Below are 13513 nucleotides of genomic sequence, written 5' to 3' on the forward strand. Positions count from 1 at the left end.
ATCTTGTTTACTGTATTACAGGATGGGTGTGGCCCAGCCAGCTTAATTGTTCTGTTCCACATGAAACACATTACTGTTCAAATTAATTTTATCAAGCACAATATGTTACTGTCCTTTACTTCTTACAGTTTTGGAATATATACATATATCATATAGATAGCTGCTCATAAATACATAGGCTAATTAATGTGCATTATTTCACTAGCAAGCAAACAACTTTCTGTCCAAATCTCTGGTATGTCATGCAGTTCTCAAGACAGCAGGAAGAGGAAGTGAAACAGCTGGAGACAAAGGGAAGATCACTGCTGAGATCTTGCAGAATAACCTTTCTATCATAAAACAACAGCTGCAAGAGAGAAGACACACAGAAACAATTTCCATTTCAAGTTCATGTTTAAATATGTGGAACAGGAGAGTTTAATTGACATGAAATCTGAGCCAGAAAACGATCAATAGTCTGTGTTATAATTTTGTGCCAATGCTGTGTCACGGTTTAGGCTCATGTTTGTTCTTTTATTTTGTACTGTTTTATTGTGACACACAATACCCTCTAAATCACATAAACAAGAATCTAAAGTCTGCAATCCTTCTGTCACCTGCATGTCCCCATCCTAAACAAAGCTGTGAGAAACTAAGAGATAAAATGCCAGACTAAATTATATTAAAGTTTGTTTAAAATGATAAACCTAAATTGTGGCAATCACAATTTGTTTGGAAGTCCATATGAGAAACAAGACTATACTATAGGATCTAAATTTTTAGATAGCGATCCATTGGCATGCAATATCTTCATTTTATATCAATGTATGTAACTGTGGTATAAGCAGAATAAATGACTCCAGTCGTTTGAATTATTTGAAAATAATGCACATTACACTTCAAGTCAGGCTGCATTCCATCATTATTATTTTTTCAATAATTTAATGGCACTTATTTCTTAAATATAGGTTTATATCCCTATAATTTGTAAGTTTTAACCAATTATTGATTTTTTTGCTTTAAAATTCCTTATAGTGTTTGACTGGACACATGGCATTTGAAATGAACAACAATATGGCATAAAAACATTTCAACTCTCGTTTTTAAAGGTTCACAAGCCTGTCTTTTTTACAGTCCTGTGCATTATTACATGGTTTGTTAATTTTTTCTCCTTTTTGTCTGTGACCCAAAAACGTCTGCTGCCCATTTCTGGCTTGTGTCCCACCAGTTGAAAACCCTGACTGTAATTGCTTTAATAATTACATTTCAAGCTGTTCTGCATCCTTTCTAACTGATCCAGGAAAAGTAAAAAGTGATTGTGATTATTATATTTACAAATTTTATAATAATACTAATAATATTTTCACTTCTTGACTCTATCTAATCAACTTTACTACATTAGGTAAATCCTGTATTTGAAATTACACACAAATTGTTGATTAAATGTTTTGTCCACTGTTGGATTTCACAAAATGTTCACTGTGAAACATTTTACTGGAATATGTTTAAAAAATGTTAGAAATGTATGTACTTTTGAGTCATTAGAAATAGGACTTTCTGGACATGGCAAAGATCTCAATATTGCATAACCCTATCTCACTCTTCCTGTCAGTGTTTGCTCTTCCCTCCCGCCCTCGTGTGCATGTTTTGGCCCTGTCCTTGCTTGTTTGCTCTCTCTCTCACTCTCACTCTTTTAACCTGAATTTGTTCATCTGCACGTTTGCCTGTCGGAGAGGAAAAGGGGGCTGGAAGTGCTGTATGATCAGACACACAGGGGGAGGGAGGGAATGGGGGATAAAAGTAGCGTGGAGTGGGCAGATGAAAAGAGCAGTTGCTACAAGCCTCAGCAAAACCAACTAACTTTCTAGAGAACCTTTTAGCGAGGCTTTCTCGTTGCTTCCTTCAATTGGAATATTGATTTCTTTTTATTTGCTTAAAAAAAACTTTCCTTGTGCCAGCAGACTTATCAGGTACCTCTGTAGTTTATTATTTAAGTACAGGTAGGTGGGCGACAGATTTACTGAATGCCTCAGATGGAAGACATTGAAAACTATACTACTCTACAAGAGTTTACAGAAGAAATCTCCCATAATGGAAACAAACCTATACTCAACACATCGCAGGGCAAACAAGGTAACGTACGTGAGTGTATAAGTGAGTGTGATGTCTGTGAACTTGCAAGAGGGGAGTGGCAGAGTTTTGTGGGACTTATGTGGGTACATTCAGAATGCAGATCTGACACTAATCTTGTGCTCCATCAGGTGTCCATAAAGGGATAAACTGTTTGAAAGATCAGACTTCTCTTGTCCTGTTTGTGGCTCTGTTGGCCTCAGTTTGCGTAAACATAGCACTCGGCGTCCTCTGTGAGTAAAAAAAAAAACAATTTTACACAAATCTGTACTTTCTAAAAAATATTGGGTTGTTTTTAACCCAGGGCTGGGTAACTATAGGACAGAACACATTTCTGCGTTAAAATGACCCAAATAATGGGTTGTTTTAACCCAACTGCTGGGTTATTGTTAATCAACCATGTTGAAACAACCCAGCAGTTAGGTTAACACAACCCATTATTTAGGTCATTTTAACCCAGAAATGTGTTCTGTCCTATAGTTACCCAGCCCTGGGTTAAAAACAACCCAATATTTTTAGAGTGTATCTTGCACGTGGTCATGGCGCCCTTCTATGTCTGTATCTGAATCTTTGATAAGTGCATGAAATGTTTTTGGATAATAAAAACACAGTAAGAATGATACACAGACACATAGTCAAGTCATATTATCATGGCATTGAGACACATGTGCTACTATTACACAACAGTCTTTGTGTTGTTATAGTAAGATAGACAGTTTATCATTATTTTTAACTCTATTTTTTCTCTAAAGCAGTAAACAGATCATCTCCCATTGCAGAGCCAGCCAGAAGCGAAGCGTCTAAAGCCTCTCTTTCTCTCAAACTTACTGCCATGGAGGAACGTTTCTCGCGCCTTTGCTCTGTGTACACAACTCTAGGAAAGGCATGCTCAAAACCAGGTGAATCATTTTCTCTCATTTCTCTTGTTGTAAGCTAGTGAGCCTACTTCAAAGACAAATTGTGCAACCCGGCCTACAAATAGAGGTTACAAGACTCAAAAAAAGAGGAATCATCTGACCTACTTTCCCCTTTCTTTCATTCATTCATTCATGCATCCTTCTTTTATTCCCTAGGGATTCAGTGTATGCCATGTCCAGAGAATTGGCTGCATTTGGAAGGGAGGTGTTATTTCTTTAGTGATGATAAACTTGACTGGCAACACAGCAAGGAGAGCTGTGCGTCTATGGGTGGCCATCTAACTATACTACACAGCCATGAACAACACGTAAGTTTGTGAATGAATTTTATACATATGCCCAACTCTGATAGTAGTTTATTGTTAAGTTTTTTCCTGTTTTTTTAATCTAGCACGCCCTGGAAAGTGTCGCACGCAATCGTGGTGGACTTGACTATCATTTCTGGATTGGTTTATCAGATGCTGAGACTGAGGGAGTGTGGAAATGGGTGGATAACACAGTTGTTAATAAGACGTATGTGTACGCACGCACGCACACGTTTCTATAATTATCCTGTCCGGGACTCTTCCTTTATCCTCCTTCTATTGTTTCTTTGCTAACCACATAGACGAGTAGGGGGGTAAAAAAAACATAGCCTAACCCTCCTTTTTTACCCATAAACCTAATTAAACATATTTGCATTTTTGACTTTCATTAAGATTAAGTATGTTTATCCTAATTGTTTATTGTAGGTTCTGGAATGATTGGCATGAAGAGCCGAATAATCACCGGGCGGGTGGGGTTGGTGGTGAAGACTGCGCGGTTCTCGACTCGCGCTCCAAAACCTGGTTTGACGTACCGTGTGATTTCAGTTACAAACGCATTTGTGAGATGGATTCGATCCCAATCAACGTATGAATGTAGAAGTGTGCAAAAAAAATTTTTTAGAAAGTCTGTAGCGTATGGTTTGTAAAAAATAAAGTGTATATTATTGACCTGTCTTTTTAATAAACGATGTTAAAACTAAAGATGTCCTAAGTGGTTTGATTTAGTCCACGTGTCTGTGTTTTGATTGTTTTAGCCTATGTGTTTTGGTAGAAATTCAAACATTGCACAATAATGTTATTTCACATCATTTCACAACCCCCCTTTACCCCTAGCTCCTCTCTCATTCTTACGCAATGAGACCATAAAAACATAAACAGTTTTAAAAACATTTTGTGAAAAGCATTTTTTAATTACGTGCATAATTAAAAATAAATAAATAAATATATTTCAAGAAATAATAGTTTTTTGTCTGACACCTTTAAAATTATAAACTAAAGAAAATTATAATTTAGTACTCATTAAGCGATTTAATTTTGGAAATATTTAAATATTAATAATTTATTATTATATGCCTACATGCATATATTTATATAATAGATAAATGTATGTTCATATTTGTACGTAGCCTACCTACATTTATCCAGATTTTTGTCTCGATGTTTTTTATCTCGCTGACACACGGTGGCGATGTGAGTTCACTCTTGCTTTCACTTTTTTTTCGCGGTCTATGGTCACGCCCTCCCGTCTTCCTCTCTACCAATCAGAGATGACGCTTTTGTTTCGTAGGACGCTTGCTAACGGAAGTAGCAGTGATACCACAGTTGGGACAAACAACCTCAGTCTTTATATATAAGGTAAATGTATTGCTTTATCTGCGCGTTTATGCATGTGAAATGTGGTTTTACGCCAATACAACTAAATCGCAATAGTTTGGGGAAGTAAATAACACAATGGATTTATATGAAAACGTAGTTTAATAACGATAAGGCCTAACGTTAGCTTTAAAAGTGTTGATGTGCTTCATGCCGGTGCTGACCAGCAACGAATTGAGCACGAGACTACAGCTGATTAATTGTTTATCGTAAGTCGTATAGTTTTAAACGTCAGAAATTGTGTTTAGATTGGATTTAAACAAGTACGTGTTGCCGGTATGTGCCGTGTTATGCATCTCCGCAGTTATATTACCGACATGCTGTTTCAAAACTTCCTGAGAATCTGTCCAGTAACAGCACATTTCACACCTCTGTTCCTTATAATAATCCCACCAAATATAAAAATAGTGCTATGTTTTCAAATATTATGCAGATTTTCTCTAGTGCAACAGTCTTCTGCATTTGCAGTATATACAATAAAGCTTTTGTTAAATATACTGCCACAAATTAATACATTAATACACAATAACAGTAGAAAGTGATGACCGCAATCAAGCACAGTGTATTTTGATAACGTTACCTTTATTTTGATAAAACCTAATTGTTTTTCTTGCATCACAAGTAGGCATACAGATTAAGTCATCATCTTCACATTTCTAATAAGCACCTTAAAATGCTCTCACGGCCGTAATCTCCTTAAGCACTTTGGCAAGGTTATTTTAATTAACATAAAAGTAAGTACATGTATATTCTCACCCTACAAATGTAGTTATTTTTTTACCAGATGAGTCACCTGTCATATTAAACCCTCGGGTCACACTGATGTTGAAAGTTTATTGCTCTGAATCAATAGCGTTTTAACAAGCCACAACAAGTTTATTGTACATGAGTTATTGGATTTTGTGCTTTGCTAGCACAAATGTAATAATAGGGCTCGAAAAGTAAAGCCTGAACTTTTCACCACAAATGTAGAAAACTCTTCGTAGCTAGTTTACTCCGTCTTGCATTGTTTTAAACGCCATTGAATAATCAATATTGTCCATTAAGTCTCTTTTGTTTCTCTGGCTCCATCAGATGGAGGTGGATCAGTTGCTGTCTCTCTCTGGTTCAGCTCTGGCTCAGGCCATAAGCTCTCTGCTGGAAACCCCAGGCCTATATGTTTTCTCAGATATATTAGAACTGCCCAATGTCCGAGAGGTGAGGTTTCATGTGTGTGATGATGATGATGAATACATTTCAGTTTGGCTATGAATGTATGGGTCAGTGACAAAAATAGTTTGGAAAGATGAGTAATTCAAAAATCTTAAAAAAAAAAACTTGTTTTAAAAGCATGCATCATGTTTATTTCAATGCACCTAGGGGCGGTTTCCCAGATAGGGATTAGACTAATCCTAGAGTAACATAATTGTAAGTGCTGTCCAAACTGAACACAACTTGCACTGACACATCTTAAAATATATTAGTGCTCTTTGTTTTGCTTCAAAATTCACACAAGTAATGTTTTTAGTAAGTTATGTTTATTAAAACTAGTTATATTTCCTAATTAAACTAAGGCCTAGTCCAGGATTAAGCCACTCCCTGTCCGGGAAACCACCCCCTAGTGTATTTATGTTGATTTTTTTCTGCAATAAATATTACATTTGCACCATTTTAATGAAAGTTAAGACTGAATGGATCTGAAAATGTCGAATGGTGTATCTGCCAATATCGCCAAATAATGAGAAATATGAAATATTTTATACATCTTGATGGCATGTAAGCGTAATCATTAAAAAAATCATTTAAAAATATCATTTTATTAGTTATCTCTAAATGTATTTTACAAAAACACATTAAAATTTACATGTATTTGTCCTGACATATGCTGAAAACAGCTCTGTTTTCTAAATAATCTTTAAAAAATTATGTAAAAAAATCATATTACTCTAAATTAGATTTTATTCCACATTTTTTATGAATATATTTATATTTTCATTTCAAAAAATACTAGTTACACCAATTGAAACAGACCGGTTACACCACATTGACATTTTTCAGATTACTGTATATGTCTGTATATGGCTAGTAGTACATATCCAAGTTTTGTGCCTGTCCTATCCAAATGTGATAACTTTAGTATATTGCGAATCGTTTGATGTTTAATGATTTACCTGAGTTTCCAGTCATTGTAATTTAACAGTCATACATACAATATGCGTCATCATTAAAAGATGAATCAGAGTTACTTGTAGAACTCATTGCAACAATTTCCTAAGAGTGCTCAAATGTTATAAGATGCTCAGATGTCTACATGCAAGCTCTATTCACACATGCAGCACGAAGACAGCACATCTCCATCCTTACGCCCCGTCATGCCCCTAAGGATCTAAACCAAAGTGTTATACATTTCAAAAAACTCTGTTAGCCCTGTGATACACATCTGAGTCTCTCTCTCTCTCTCTTTATTCAGCTGGAGACGGGTCCCCATGCTCCAGTCTACCAGCTTCTCAATCTTTTTGCGTATGGAACCTACTGCGACTACAAAGGTAACCATGACAACAAATGATCTGACCAGATATTAGACCCCTGAGGGCAATGGCTTCATTCTCCACTGTGACTCAGAATGAGGTTTTACACTGAATACATTGCCCTTTACCTTACTAAATAGGATAGCTTGTGTGAGTTGGCGGCAAGAGTGTCTGGTTCATGTTTTTTTTGTGATTTAATGTTTCGAACAATTTTCGGACTCCCTTTTACACTCGAATTGCCAAAATGCATTTTAATTCTGGGTGTAAATGGTGTCTTAATGTGTGTTTGCCCTTTAGAGAGAGCAGCTTCACTTCCTGAGCTTACGCCTGCCCAAAAGAACAAACTTCGTCATCTGTCAATTATCAGTCTGGCCTCCAACCTAAAGGTACCGAATCATTTATGGTCATCACAGGGTGCATTAACACTGTTTTTAATTACCTCCCTTAACATTTTTGATTAACAGACATCTTTATATTCCTACTTTTATTTTTGACTTTCACGATGAGTTGAATATGTCACCCAGTTTGTGAAAACCCATCTGAAGTCATTTTTTTTGTGATCTAAATAAAATCATCCTTTATAATGTAAAGAACATTCTGTGCAAATATAGCATACATGTCTTTAATATTGACAAAGACCAATGATTAAAATCAAACTTTGATGCTCCTAATCTTAAAATTAGATTGAGACTTTAGCCTGGATTTCAGAGACTCTTGTGTAACATTATTAGGACTTTTTGATCGCCCTCAATGCAACTCATCAGAAACAGACAACAAATACATTTCTCTTTTGATAGTGTCTGCCATACTCGCTGCTCCTCCAGCAGTTGGAGTTGAAGAATGTGCGTGAGCTGGAGGACCTGCTGATCGAGGCTGTTTACAGTGACATTATCCACGGCAAATTGGACCAGAGGAACCAGCAGGTGGAGGTAGACTGCAGCATAGGTCGAGATCTGGGACCCAATGAATTACCCAACATTGTCAACACCCTGCAGGAGTGGTAAGTGTGCATTTGTGTTTATGTCTCGTGTGCTGGGCGATGTATCAGTTTTAAAGATGGATTGTGTTGCTAATGTAATAAAGGAACTATCCTGGGGTGCGTTTCCCAACAATGATGTTGAACCAACTTAGAATGATGCATAGTTGGAGAAACTAACAAGCTATTCACAACTGTTTGACTGCTTTTGTTATTGTGTTTTAGTTCCCTATTGTTTAATTTCAAGATATTTCATTTATTTGCAAGTTTCTTCTTACATCACTTATTCCATGGTCTTAAAGCCCATAAGACTGCACATATGCCCACTTTTCAAAAACAGGGCTTTAATACTGATTATAAACAAAAAGACATAAAATGGATTTGTATGTATTAACAATGATGGATACAGAATGCACCGCATGTTTCTTGCTTATTTTGTTCAAAAGCATGATCAATGTACAGGTAAGTCTGCATGCCATAAAAACCAACAAGGAACTTTGCTTCTAACCACATCTCCAACCACACAAGTTTGCGAATGTTCGTTGGAACGATGCTTTTGGGAATCGCACACCTGCTCATGCTGGTTAATATATTTTCAGGTGTGCAGGCTGTGAAGCAGTGCTGTGTGGCATTGAGGAGCAGGTGACAAGAGCAAATCAGTACAGAGAGAGCCAGCTCAAGGTCAAAGTACAAGTGGAGACAGAGGTACGTGTGAATGACACTTGGTACATGTGAAGGCATTTCATATTGTTGATAATATACAGTGTATATATATACCGTGCAGTGGTATCCTTTCCTAATTGTTATTCTTATTACCTAATTATCTTATGTAATTAGGGGTAATTTTTTACTTGCATTTGCTTTGATCACTTGGGGTCTAAAGACATTAAAATAGGATTTTTTTTTGTACAGCTGCTTGTATTTAATTCCATTCATACTCTTTTCTTCTTGCATGTTAAAAAATGTGATTCATGCACATGAACAATTATGTATTCATCTCAATCTCTTCGTTAGGTGTCAAATCTACAGAAAACCCTTAAAGCAAGCTCAGCTTCCCCATCATCCGGGCCTGCACCCGCTGGGGCGGCATCCAATCAGGATGCAGACCAGCCCGCTGAGCCAAGAGACCCCGCTTCCTCTCAAGAGCCACGGCAACCAGGAAAAAAGAGTTCAAAGGTCAAAGGGTAAGGTAACTAAAGTCGAGGGCTTTACCACAAAATGTTTCAAATAATATCATTGAAATACCTAGTTTCCTCCAATTCTATAAACTATATAAGTAACTCTGTAACATCATAAATGTCACAGTACTGCAGGTGCAGCATGAAAAATTACATACAAGCTTTATTATTCATTATTAAATCCCTGATCAAACAAACACTTCGTACAGAATCACATCACTGAGAGCTTGAATTCACTAATGGTGTTTTTAGCATAAAGGTACAGTATATGATTTATGAATGGTTAGCAAACTCTAATGGGCCATTCACACTTGGACAATAACTTGAGTTTTAAAAATCACATTAAAAGAATAGCAAAGTTATAACAATACAAGAAACTATATCGTTGGGATCACTTTCGGGGAGATTTTTACTCGGATGAATGATAAACCATTGACAGCCAATCAAATCTATTCGAATAAAAAAACTAAATTGTCAAGGTCCGTAACATAAAATTACCTTAGGTGTCCAGTGCTGTTGCAATGAAATTGATTACACCAATATATAAGATGATAGATTCACTGAGATATGCAAAATGAATCATGCTGAGGAAATCTGCTGATTATAGATTATATTTACTTTTTTAAGTGACGTAAACAATGCAAACATTTTTATCAAATGAAATCTACAATATTAGTGCCGTTTGAAGGTAAATGATTTACTCAAACACTTTCGGGCGTGCAAGCAGTTAAATCTATTGTTATTGTCCCTTGGTGTAAACGCTAAAATAGTTATCGTTAAAGTGTGAACGGCCCTTAACAGCGTTGTGTGTTTTATGTACTGCTTTCTCACAGTGTACTGCTTTCTTTCTTATTCAAGTGTGATTTATAAGAAATAACCCACAGGCTTGCAGTCCTAATTAAGCCCTGATGAGTTTAAAATTGTCTTTGTCCTGGTTTGGATATCTCATGTCAGGATGTGCTCCGGAGAGAGAGAGAATGGGAGAGGAGGGGTTTGATCACCAGTGCTTTTTCTAGTGTGTCAGTTAAGAAGAGGTGTAATTTATTCAGCCCTGATCTGACACAGATTAATTCAAGTCCAGGGTTTAAAAGCATCTCAGTGACTCTTTGTGTGTGAAACTGCAACTGCTACTGCTTATTTTATTACATCGTACATTAGACAGGCACTTAATTTGTTTGGATGTTAAATGCTCAGAAGAAATTGTTCCTTTTTTTGTGTTTCAGGCTGCGTGGAAGTGGAAAGATTTGGTCAAAATCGAATTGATCTTGAAGAGGTGCGATCGGTCTTCAATAACCTGCTCACAGACAGACAGTCAGTCATCTTTCAGGAAAGCTTGCTGGATAGATAAACAACCGATGGTTGATTTTTAGACACAAGCCATCAACTTCTAATACAAATAAAAGACTCTTTACACAGTGCTGTGTGTGTGTGCGCGCATGTGTGTGTGCGCATGTGTGTGTGTGTTTGGATATGTATGCAGTAAATGTCATTTAATTGGACTCGTGCTAAGTTTTGCTTTGTGTGTTTTTGTTCTTTATTAGATCTGGATGTTAAAATGATGACACCAATGAATAAATGATATCCATCTGTTACGCTGTGTGTCATTTCTGGCTTTCATGTTTTCCTTCATCGGTTAAGTCCTGATAAATGTTTCGTCTCAACGGGGCCTCGTCTGTCAAAAGGGTCCTGACATTAATTAGCCACACTTTAATGCAGATGCCCTGAAATAACATTAGATCCCTCTCACAATGGCACACACACTCTCGTAAATGTGTTTTTGTGAAATGCCCTTTATCCAGCCATAAAGACTGACTAAGGCTACACTTCTCTCTCTGTCTGTCCGGCATAATGGTTTGTAATGGTAGCAATTAACTTGTGGCACCCACTCAAAACTGAAGAGAGCAGTTAAAAGCATAGAGTTATCATCTACTTTAACATTAACCCTTGCCACATCTCTATTTTTGCGTCTATGAAGATCCATCCACTTTAAAGTTTATGATCTTTTCAAACACCTCTTTTTATCCATCTATAAATAGTAGTGTTAATTTCAGTCTGCGTGAATGAGGTTCACTGTTTCTCAGTCTCTCGCTCGGAGCAGATGGGAGCTGTGAACTCTTACAGCATACATATGTGTATGGAGAATGTGTGAAACGCTTGTATGTGTCATCCAGTGTTTAAAATGACGTCTCAAAGATTAACCAGAATAGAAGACCCTATATAGCAAATAAATTAAACAAACTGTAAATCTGCAGATAGCACTCGATTAGGACTATTTGCCAATTGTAATATTTGTATCCCAGCATGTGAAAACCCACCTAAAGTAATTTTTGCGATTTACATAAGGAATAATTGACGACGGCCCGTTGAATTCGAAAATAATGCACAACCAAGGTGGTAATGTGGCACAATGAGAAACAGACTGCCGTTACACTACAGGTGTGCATTATTTTCAAATAATTCAAAAGGACAGGAGTCAATTATTCTGCTTTTACCATGGTTACCAAAAACATTGCTCTGGTGGTTATTTTAAGACCTTTATAGCTACACTGCAAAAAAATTACTTTCTTATTTATTATTTTTGTCTTGTTTTCAGTAAAAATATCTAAAATGTTTTAAATTAAGATGTATTTTCTTGAGGAACAAAATGACCTAGGAAAATAAGTCTTTAGACAACAAATATAACATTTAAGCGAATTTGTGCTAAAAACAAGCAAAAAACTGCCAATGGAATAAGAAACATTTCCTTGGAATAAGTTTACTTTTTTTATAAACACTTAATAAAAAAAATGTTCCTTATTCCATTGGCAGATTTTTTGTTTTAAGCACAAATTCGCATAAATTTGATATTTTTGGTCTAAAAACTAGACTTATTTCCCTAGGTTATTTTGCTTATCAAGAAAATACATCTTAATTTAATTTTTAGATATTTTTACTGAAAACAAGACAAAAATACTAAGTAAGAAAGTCTTTTTTGCAATGACTTTCAAGAAAAATGTTACTTCTTTTTACTGAAAACAAGACAAAAATACTATTTAAAAATTCTTAAATTAAGATGCTTTTTCTTGATGAGCAAAACGACCCAAGAAAATAAGTCTAGTTTTTAGACAAAAAAGTCAAATTTAAGTGATTTTGTGCATAAAACAAGCAAAACAATCCGCCAATGGGGTAAGCAAAAAAAACCTACTAAATTCAAGAAAATTTTAAGAAATTTGTTTTTTATGCACAAAATCACTTCAATTTGATATTTTTTGTTAAAAAATAAGAGTTATTTTCTTAGGTTCTTTTGCTCATCAAGAAAAAGCATCTTAATTTAAGAATTTTTTGATATTTTTACTGAAAACAAGACAAAAATACTAAGAAATTTTTTCCTGAAAATCATTTTTTGCAGTGTAGGTCCACATTTAAAAAAAAATATAACATACCCGTGGAACATTTATCAACCAATCATAGTAAAGCATTTAACAGCCCCTTGGTATAATCTACATAATGTATAAAATTTATTTTGATATCTTTATAGTATATTGACTGAGAAAGGCCCTGTCAAAGATCGAAATCCATGTGAAATCAAACTTTAATGCCCCTAATCCAGATTATTATTATAATCATAATTAGATGATGATAATAATAGATTATAAAACTTTAACCTGGATTTTACAGACAGTGTCACATTTACAAGCCACAATAATATGGTTTGTTATATGTCCCATTACCGTTTCAGATCATAAACCCAAAAAACGGGTCATACATAAATGAGGGTAAAAGTTTTACAGAAAAGGGTTCCCTTTCACTCTTAGAACCAATGTGTTAAAAACAACACATTAGTGTTGATTCTGGGAAAAAAACACTAAATGCGTTTTCCCAGAATCCACTCATGTCTGTGTTGTTATTAAAACAAAACATTTTAACACAACTTGTGCTATATTTTAACACAAAATCAACACAAAATGACACATAATGTGTTAAAAGTACACGTAATGTGTTAAAAGATAACCCACTAAGATGTGTAAATCCTTTCTAAGAATGTAGACCCTGGTGTATGGACTCATAGTTTTCCTTGAGCCTGATTGTGTAAGATTCATGTTTGAATGCACAATACATGTTAAAGTAACTTATATATATCAACAATCTGAGTAAAATCTATAACACA

At 35.5% G+C, this 13513-nt stretch overlaps 2 protein-coding genes across 5 annotated transcripts; both read left to right on the plus strand.

Annotated features, from left to right (window-relative positions):
- Positions 1-1776: 1776 nt before the first annotated feature.
- Positions 1777-4033, plus strand: cldc1 (C-type lectin domain containing 1). Of its 2 annotated transcripts, none has more exons than XM_065245788.2 (6): positions 1777-2112; positions 2241-2342; positions 2862-3008; positions 3183-3334; positions 3418-3539; positions 3758-4033. In XM_065245788.2, exons 1-6 carry the CDS (start codon positions 2004-2006, stop codon positions 3921-3923), a joined length of 798 nt encoding a protein of 265 aa, XP_065101860.2. In that variant the 5' UTR covers positions 1777-2003; the 3' UTR covers positions 3924-4033. The 2 variants fall into 2 exon arrangements, with proteins under 2 accessions (XP_065101860.2, XP_065101862.2); XM_065245790.2 differs by having other exon boundaries at positions 2865-3008.
- A 543-nt stretch (positions 4034-4576) lies between these two features.
- Positions 4577-10956, plus strand: cops7a (COP9 constitutive photomorphogenic homolog subunit 7A). 3 transcript variants are annotated; one of them, XM_065245794.2, is made up of 8 exons: positions 4577-4687; positions 5780-5902; positions 7155-7230; positions 7510-7598; positions 8010-8212; positions 8788-8893; positions 9203-9377; positions 10590-10956. In XM_065245794.2, exons 2-7 carry the CDS (start codon positions 5780-5782, stop codon positions 9374-9376), a joined length of 771 nt encoding a protein of 256 aa, XP_065101866.1. In that variant the 5' UTR covers positions 4577-4687; the 3' UTR covers position 9377; positions 10590-10956. The 3 variants fall into 3 exon arrangements, with proteins under 3 accessions (XP_065101866.1, XP_065101864.1, XP_065101865.1); XM_065245792.2 differs by having other exon boundaries at positions 9203-9372; XM_065245793.2 differs by lacking the exon at positions 4577-4687 and adding an exon at positions 4776-4914 and having other exon boundaries at positions 9203-9372.
- The last annotated feature ends 2557 nt before the right edge of the window (positions 10957-13513 follow it).

This window comes from Paramisgurnus dabryanus, chromosome 13 (genome assembly GCF_030506205.2).
Source record: "Paramisgurnus dabryanus chromosome 13, PD_genome_1.1, whole genome shotgun sequence".
NCBI classification, from domain to species: Eukaryota; Metazoa; Chordata; class Actinopteri; order Cypriniformes; family Cobitidae; genus Paramisgurnus; species Paramisgurnus dabryanus.